At 38.3% G+C, this 10,062-nt stretch overlaps 1 protein-coding gene across 1 annotated transcript in view; it reads left to right on the top strand.

The window, feature by feature from the left end:
- Positions 1-726: 726 nt before the first annotated feature.
- Positions 727-10,062, top strand: part of LOC139757979 (transmembrane protein 179) — a 28,172-nt gene continuing 18,836 nt past the window's right edge. The window contains exons 1-2 of the mRNA XM_071678916.1: positions 727-937; positions 8,771-8,947. Of these exons, the coding sequence (XP_071535017.1) occupies positions 828-937; positions 8,771-8,947 (287 nt within the window). The 5' untranslated portion in view covers positions 727-827. The remainder of the gene's footprint in view (positions 938-8,770; positions 8,948-10,062) is intronic.

Genomic DNA, 10,062 nt, shown 5'->3' with positions numbered 1-10,062 from the left:
CTTTCTTCTTTTCAGCCATGTTTACGATGACGACTCTTTCACTGCTGGGAAAACACTAAATTATTGATCAATATATTGACGCTTTGCCCACACACGCTCAATTTTATTGAAGACCCATCAATAAATATCAAAGGAGTTTTGATCTCTCAATGAATTGATTCAATGAAATTGTTTCAATTAAATTGATATCAATGTCCGCCACACAGTCAATTTTTCCATCAATTCATTGACGTCAATAAATTGATATCAATTAATTGACGAAAAAATTGATCGTGTGTGGGCGGCTTAATATTGTACATAATATTGTACATAATATTGTACATAATATTACCTGTGTTATTGTTTCTTTCTTTTAAACTATTCGCCATTTCCCACGTTAGCGAGGTAGCGTTAAGAACAGAGGACTGGGCCTTTTTTGGCATATCCTCACCTGGCCCCACTCTGTTCCTTCTTTTGGAAACTTAAAAAAAACGAGAGGGGGAGGAATTCCAGCCCCCGCTCCCTCCCCTTTTAGTCGCCTTCTACGACACGCAGGGAATACGTGGGAAGTATTCTTAATCCCCTATCCCCAGGGATAGGGGGATTGTTATTGTTATTCATATTATTATCACCATTATGATTATGAATAAACGAAAGAAGTCAGTTTTCTACAATAAGAGTACTAGAAAATATATTCTGATCCTGTTGCTGGTATAGAGAAATGTGCCTGGAGGTCATGGATCCTTGTTGTTGTTACGTCTATTGTCTAGATCAAGTGACTGCCAAGCGTACTTTAGTGACGTACTTACGTAAGAGATATCCATGTATATATTCATTGTGAAGTAACCATGGGACTAAGCAATGTGCTTGTGCTGTCCCAGGTGACCACCTATATCCTGGCACTCCTGCTGGCCCTCTGCATCATTATCCCCATTTCCTTTCACCTTAGTGACTTCAGGTGAGCTCAGATTCTCGGTACAATTCAGATTATGCAGGGAAAGATAGGGTGACCACAGGTTTCATGGGATATTTCTTTTTCAGTAGGGAAAGATGACGATATAGTCTGATTATCAGACCTACGGTTAGTCAATATCAAAATGAATTGTTTTTAGCAATTTAAATCGTTTTCATATACTGTGTTTTTATGTACGTATGCTAGCTTTGTTATATATATATATATATATATATATATATATATATATATATATATATATATCCCTCCCCTCCATACCATTCACCATTTCCTGCATTAGCGAGGTAGCGTTAAGATCAGAGGACTGGGCTTTTGAGGGAATATCCTCACCTGGCCCCCTTCTCTGTTCCTTCTTTTGGAAAATCAATTGGAAAAAGAGAGGGGAGGATTTCCAGCCACCCGCTCCTCCCCTATTAGTCGCCTTCTACGACATGCAGGGAATACGTGGGGATGCCACAAGGTGCATGATGACTTTGTTCAATAAGGGAGGCCTCAGAGAATGATCCCAGGATTCACAGTAGATTTCTAGTTCAGCAGGGGAGACAACAGAGTTCATGATATGGCTGGATTAGAATGGGAGGTTACAGGGAGCTACACTAGGGTTCAAAATAGAGGTGTGGTTTAGAAGGTAAGTGTGTGTTCCTGCTGCACCTCCTACGACCATGGAATGAATCCTTCTCATAGTGGGCAGGGCTTCAAATTAGAGAGAAAACTACTATGAACCAATTTTTCAGGTTGTAAGGAATTGATTGGTTCCACTCTCCTCCATCTATGAACTAGTACAAGAGAAATGCCTTCAGTGTTTCTAAATGATTTATGAATGTTCTCAGAATTGCCACCTGAAATTTTCAACTGGCTCTAGACTTGTCTTTAAGAAGCACTAAACTTTTGTGGGAAAAGATAAAAGAGATGCAAAGACTATTGTTTACAAATGTTTCAAAAATAGCTTATTAGGGCGTTGCTCATACTCGCAAGTGTATAGGCACTTATTCTAGATCTGCTAAATCCCAATCAGCCATCTTTCCCTCAATGTGTGTAGCTGTTTCTTGCTGTGATTGTCCCTTTGATATTGGATGCACAACTTCCTTAAGGAGTTTGTAAACATAGCAACATTTACCATGCCTTCACAGCCCGTATTTTATTGTCAAAACAGCTTTCAAACACTTGATACTCAGCCAGTTATGTAGCTTTGACTGAACATTGCTCATTTGACTGAACACATGTTACACATCAGCCTTAGAATAAGGTAAAGTGAGCACTGTTAAAGCTAAATCAGAGAGATCTTAGAACTTTTTCCCGTTGCATTCCTCTGCAAAGCTATTTCTACCTGCAGACAAAGCTTTGTCAGAGTCCAATGCCCACTGTTTGTGAAGTGTCTTCCACTGAAACAAAATGTTGGTTAGATATTCATTTATTTATTTTGCTTTGTCGCTGTCTCCTGCGTTAATGAAGTAGCACAAGGAAACAGACGAAAGAGTGGCCCAACCCACCCACATACACATGTATATACATATATGTCCACACACGCAAATGTACATACCTATACATCTCCACGTATACATATATATACACACACAGACATATACATATATACACATCTACATAATTCATACTGTCTGCCTTTATTCATTCCCATCGCCACCTCACCCCACATGAAATAACAGCCCCCTCCCCCCTCATGTGTGCGAGGTATCACTAGGAAAAGACAACAAAGGCCCCATTCGCTCACACTCAGCTCCAGCTGTCATGCAGTAATGCACCGAAACCACAGCTCCCTTTCCACATCCAGGCCCCACAGAACTTTCCATGGTCCACCCCAAACGCTCCACATGCCCTGGTATAATCCATTGACAGCATGTCGACCCCGGTATGCCACATCGTTCCAATTCACTCCATTCCTTTCACACCTTTCACCCTCCTGCATGTTCAGGCCCCGATCACTCAAAATCTTTTTCACTCCATCTTTCCACCTCCAATTTGGTCTCCCACTTCTCGTTCCCTCCGCCTCTGACACATATATCCTCTTGGTCAATCTTTCCTCACTCATTCTCTCCATGTGACCAAACCACTTCAAGACACCCTCCTCTGCTTTCTCAACCACACTTTTATTACCACACATCCCCCCTACCCCATCATTACCCACTCGATCAAACCACCTCACACCACATATTGTCCTCAAATATCTCATTTCCAGCACATCCGCCCTCCCGCGCACAACTCCATCCATAGCCCATGCCTCGCAACCATACAACACCGTTGGAACCACTATTCCCTCAAACACACCCATTTCTGCTCCCCGAGACAATGTGTTCGACCTCCACACATTCTTCAAGGCACCCAGAATTTTCGCCCCCTCCCCCACCATATGACTCATTTCTGCCTCCATGGTTCCATCTGTTGCCAAATCCACTCCCACATGTCTAAAATACTTCACTTCCTCCAGTTTTTCTCCATTCAAACTTACCTCCCAATTGACTTGACCCTCAACCCTACTGTACCTAATAACCTTGCTCTTATTCACATTCACTTTCAACTTTCTTCTTTCACACCCTTACCAAACTCAGTCACCAGCTTCTGCAGTTTCTCACATGAATCAGCCACCAGTGCTGTATCATCAGTGAACAACAACTGACTCACTTCCCCAGCTCTCTCATCCACAACAGACTGCACACTTGCCCCCCCCCCCAAAAAAAAAAAAACTCTTGCATTCACCTCCCCAACAACCCCATCCATAAACAAATCAAACAACCATGGAGACATCACACACCCCTGCCACAAACCCACATTCACTGAGAGCCAATCACTTTCCTCTCTTCCTACACGTACACATGCCCCACATCCTCAATAAAAACCTTTCACTGCTTCTAACAACTTTTCTCCCACATCATATATTCTTAATACCTTCCACAGAGCATCTCTATCAACCCTATTATATGCCTTTTCCAGATCCATAAATGCTACATACAAATCCATTTGCTTTTCTAAGTATTTCTCACATACATTCTTCAAAGCAAATACCTGATCCACACATCCTCTACCACTTCTGAAACCAAACTGCTCTTCCCCAATCTGATGCTCTGTACATGCCCTCACCCTCTCAATCAATACCATCCCATATAACTTCCCAGGAACACTCAACAAACTTATACCTCTGTAATTTGAGAACTCACCTTTGTCCCCTTTGCCTTTGTACAATGGCACTATGCACGCATTCTGCCAATCCTCAGGCACTTCACCATGAATCATACATACATTAAATAACCTTACCAACCAGTCAACAACACAGTCACCCCCTTTTTAAGTAAGTTCCACTGCAATACCATCCAAACCCGCTGCCTTGCTGGCTTTCATCTTCCGCCAAGCTTTTACTACCTCTTCTCTGTTTACCAAATCATTTTCCCTAACCCTCTCACTTCGCACACCACCTCGACCAAAACACCCTATATCTGCCACTCTATCATCAAACACATTCAACAAACCTTCAAAATACTCACTCCATCTCCTTCTCACATCACCACTACTTATCACCTCCCCATTATCCCCCTTCACTGAAGTTCCCATTTGTTCCCTTGTCTTACGCACTTTATTTACCTCCTTCCAAAACATCTTTTTATCCTCCCTAAAATTTAATGATACTCTCTCACCCCAACTCTCATTTGCCCTCTTTTTCACCTCTTGCACCTTTCTCTTGACCTCCTGCCTCTTTCTTTTATACATCTCCCACTCATTTGCCTCATTTTCCCTAACCCTCTCACTTTGCACACCACCTCGACCAAAACACCCTATATCTGCCACTCTATCATCAAACACATTCAGCAAACCTTCAAAATACTCACTCCATCTCCTTCTCACATCACCACTACTTGCTATCACCTCCCCATTAGCCCCCTTCACCGAAGTTCCCATTTGTTCCCTTGTCTTATGCACTTTATTTACCTCCTTCCAAAACATCTTTTTATCCTCCCTAAAATTTAATGATACTCTCTCACCCCAACTCTCATTTGCCCTCTTTTTCACCTCTTGCACCTTTCTCTTGACCTCCTGTCTCTTTATTTTATACATCTCTCACTCATTTGCATTATTTCCTTGCAAAAATTGTCCAAATCATCCAATGTTGGTTAGAGTTGCAGAATATTCAACAAAAACTTTGAAGATCCAATATACAAGGCTTTATTGGATGTAGGCATTCCCTTCCATTCACCCATGACATTGACTGCAGTCCTCGAACATCATATGGCAAACACAGTTGCAGTCTGACATTTCATTTTCAAATTCATTGAGGATCTAAGTAGTCTTGAAATGCATCACCTTCCTCTGTCTTTTTTTCAGGGATAACAATCTTTGAACTGATGGTATCAAAGAGATGGACAATGTTACTCAGGAACTTAGTTGCATCCTGTACTTCTGCTTCAAATTTCTTATTAAAATGCTATGAGCTTCTCCATGAATATGCTTCTGAACTGTGAGAAGCACACAGTAGTTTGTTAGAAGTTCAGCTGTGTAAGTTTTGAGCTCAACCCACTGCTTCAATATTCTTACAGTGGCAGATTCAGTAAACATCCATCTTCTTTGGGAGCATATCCATCAATAATTAAAGCAAAAAACTCCTTGTACCTGGTGTGGCAAACTGAAGAATAGGAAAACCAGTTATGTTTCTCTGATCAGAAAGTTTTAAGTTTTTAGGCAGATGCTCAGCAGCAGCACGAGAGACAGCAATTTGAAGGGAACGACGCACAGATTTATAGCTTGTATCAGATGAGGAGCTTTAGATATTGATTTTGCGTGCCCTCCATTGTTTGCATCAGTCATAACAGAAGGATAGTCAGTGCAGGTGCCAAGTGAATGGAGTCTTTGCAGTTCAAGGCCATTACTTTCCAAGAATTCCTTTAAAGCATTGCATATTACATCAGCGTTGCAGTCACACAGTTCAACCAAATCTAATTGAATAACCGCAATTTACTTCTTTTTCATGGAATAATAGCTCATAATTATGCCCAGTGGCTTAGTTACAGATATGTAATTACTTTCTTCAAGCAATAAGCTAAATTTACTATTTTCAGTATCAGCTTTCAAGTCAGCTGTAAAATATGGTGCAAGTACTTTGGCAACAACTGCACTACACCATGACTTCCTGAGTGTATAGTTCTTACATTCTTTACTGTTGGCAAATGTTCTTTGTAGAGTTCACTTAAATAGTCAACTACTTGTGACGAACAATGTTCAGCTGTGATTAAAAACTTAATTCCCTCTGTTTCTAATACATTATTGCTTAGTTTTTCAAATTGAAGTTTTGTTTTTGTGTACTGAATGCTTTTCAACTTTTTTGTGCTGTGTGGTATTTTTGTGCCTTTCAGTGTCACTTGATTTGGCTGCCATTGAATATTTGCAATACTTACAAAAATATTTTGTCATGCCTTTCTACCTTCATGCATCAGTATTTAGCCACAGTGATATTATTGAGAGAGATTGGTATGCTCATCAATACCTTTGATTACCAACTGCCTTCTCAGTTTTCCTTGGAATATCAAATACCATTTCCCTCTAAATATAGAGCACATGGTGTTACACTTTTCATCATATGAAATATATAGTACATATATGGGCCTAATCTACGGTAGCTGAGGAGCATATACATCTTAATTTTGCATAAAGTAAATAAAAAATAAAGAGTACTGTAAAAGATGGCCCAGGATACTTTTATGTCCATTAAAATGCTGTTCGTGAAAATATAAAACAAAGTGATATTACTTTACCTTGCAATTTTGGTATCACAAATTAGATAAAGGTTTAGGAAGAATGAAGGTCTTTCCATAATTTCTTCCACATCTATAACAGGACGAAGGATGATTACTGTATTTGTTGTCTAAGGTTGTTAATAACCTTTGCTATTGATTTGGCAGTCAAATCTCAAATATCATTTATTGTTTGAGTGTCTCTTTCTTAGAACCCTTTCTCAGCATTTTCACAGTGGTGCAGTACACTCCAGAACAAAACCAATACAGGGTAAATGCATAGGATAGAATTGTATAAGGTGTATGTGATAGGAGAGCTTAATCACAGTACAGTACAGTTCCTGGTAAACACAGTAAGCTCTTTTTGCTGTACAGGTACAGAATGTACTACACAACAGCAAGATATTAACCACAGTACAATACAAGTTGTACACAGCATACCATCCATAACTCAGTGAAAAGTAATGGGTGAAATGAAAGGTGTTGGAAAACAGTTAGAAGCTGCACAGATGAGACTGTGACACCAGCTTGTCACATTTCAGGCCAGTGATGATAACGAGTCAGTGCTGCTGAGGCATGTTTATGTATGGAACATTATCTCGGATTAACAACAACTGTCATTATTTCCTTTGGTTATTTACAACATTATTAAATATTTCTCTGACTAATGAGTGTAAAGTATTTCCTCCAGTGGAGGCTTTCATTATTTAGAGGGGATTGCTGTTTGGAAATGTGTGTATTGAAAGGACTCTGTATTTATATGTAATTGTATATGAATAGTTTTAAGTTTGTAGTTATCTTTTTCAGACAAAAAAAGCATTGAATAATGATAAGGTTCTAGTGCTTTACAGACTCCACAAAATTAAATCATATATTATCATTGCAGCTGCTAGTTGATGTTAAGTAAGGTTTCTATGGGTTCTTTTGATATTTTACAATTATATTGCCTCCCAGACTTCTGTGTTGATTGATGCCATTTTTATTGGATATCCATAATTCTCAAAACTGTCACCTTTAATATTATTCTGTAAGATATAATGTTCTGCATCATGTTCTGCAAAGGTTATTGTATTCTCTGAACACTACACCAACACTAGCAGACCATGATTTGGAGCTTTATATTTTGTTCTGTAATGGTGAATAGGACAATGATGGTGAGAGCGATGAGAGTCTGGGAAATTATAGGGTAAAATGATACAAAGTGAGTGAAATACCTGTAAAACTTTTCACATAGCCAATGAAAAGCTCACCCAACCTCCCTGTACATCCTAGATTTAAGGAAGAAATTTTCCAACATTTATTAGCTTTGATGCTGGGGATGTCTTGGAGTGGATATTTTTAAGGAGGTTGGGTGGTGGCATTAACAGCCGCTTGGTGTGTCTTGTGTTTATTTACAGTTGCGGATAGTTGGCACAATATGTAATGAAAAGATGTCTGTTATGTGTGATAAGCATATTGAAAACTCATGTAAATATCACTTGATTTGGAAGATTAGATAAGGTTTTCTTAGGTTTAGTTGACTAAGTTTATCCCAACTTTTATATTAATCACATGTTTTCCCTGATCATTGTCATCATAATAATCTAAAATGAAAACATTCTTCACTTCTTGCTCTGCCACTTTTATTCTGTTCCTGAAACACGACACTACCATTGCGGAAAAAAGTCACTCAGTATCCAAAGGTTATAACTATACAGATTTAAACCTGACTTTTACAAAAAAGAAAAAGTTGTGGTAACATCAATGAATCATCAAAATCTACAAAAACATCACCAAGCTTACCCAGGCATCCATTATGTACCCTATTTTGGATGTCTTTTAAAAAGTGTGTGTGTTATAGTATGGAAAGACAGGATTCTGTACATAGTGTCATTCGTTCTTGAGATTACAGCATGCAAAGACAGGATTCTGTACATAGTGTCATTCGTTCTTGAGATTACAGCATGCTCTTTTCTACGTTATTCACTGTTAATGACATGTATTCACTCTTCATTCTCTTGAATTACATAGATTTTTTCATGTATATCTCTTATTGACACCCTTTAGAAAATCTTTGTACCAGATATATACAATGATTATATTTCAGGGGCCACTGCTTGCTGTTCAGTAATGGGACCTGGCGTGAATCTGATGGTCAGTTTATGGTGTCTTGGGCATCACAAGGCTTCTGCACTTACAATCTCAGCTGGGCTGGTGTGTCTCTTTTAATTGCCCTCATCCAGTCCTACAGATTTATTTCACAGATTTGTCGTGGAACTGAAAGGTAAGCTATTTATAAATTTTCAGATGTGTTCTTATCCTAACATGTAACAGTTGTTTATGTGTTGTATCCCATATGATTGTTCATGATTGCTGTATACTTATGATATGAATTTGTTTAGTTCACTATAATTTCCATCAGTTAACAGAAAGCTGCAATTTGCATAAGGTCTTTACTACATACATATAAGCCTCTCCCACAGTAGATGGGGGAGTCTTCGTGGAAAAGTTTGCCTTAGTGAACCTGATAGTAAATGGGAAAAATAGGGATGTATCTTTTTTTTTCATTACTGCCAAGGAAAAAGTGTATACCTGCTAATTAGTAGTGATGATTTACATATACAGCCTTGGAACAGAGCATCAGTCAGCTTAAAGAGCAACTGTTTCAGTATTATATTTTTTACCCAGGTCACTGACATTTCTTTCCATTTAACCAGTTAAAAGATATCTTATATTTTTCTGTATTCATAGTATTGAGTGTTTCACAACCATGGCACTTTTAATTTTCACTGATTGTGCATATAGTAAATTCATGGAGGCAGCAACCCTACCAGTGAGCTATTTAGGGATTTCAAGTTTGTCTTTGACGTCCACATAACCTTTGGTTTTTCATATATCATGGTCCAGCAGAATGATCTAGAAAGTGCATATTTTAGTAATACAATGTGTAGCATTTTATTGATGGACACATGATAGAATTTATGTAAGTGTAACTTTTAACTAGATCAGAATTTGCTATATTCTTTGTTTTTCCACTGTGACAAACAACTTGGTTTTAAATTTTCATTTTAAGAGATATGTAAATGTGACTCCTGTATTATTAATATTAATTGATACATCAAATATGTTAATACATCATATATGTTAAAGAAAACCCTTTATAATGATGAGAACCTTTCAGAAAATTTACAGTGTTATTCCTTTGTCAAAGTCAGTGCCATAATTTTGATGATGATGTTGGGAAATGCTGCATTTATTACATCATCATGCTTTTATTTATTAGATACTAGATGATTTTATTTCTAAAAAGCAGGCTTTGTTGGTGGTGTATGTTTGGAAGACATTTACTCTGGCCACAATATTCATTTCAAAGTTTCTTTGTTCCACCTTTCTTAACCT

Source organism: Panulirus ornatus, chromosome 29 (genome assembly GCF_036320965.1).
Source record: "Panulirus ornatus isolate Po-2019 chromosome 29, ASM3632096v1, whole genome shotgun sequence".
NCBI classification, from domain to species: Eukaryota; Metazoa; Arthropoda; class Malacostraca; order Decapoda; family Palinuridae; genus Panulirus; species Panulirus ornatus.
Note: the sequence above shows the minus strand (reverse complement) of the source record. Positions and strands in the feature narration are given on the sequence as shown.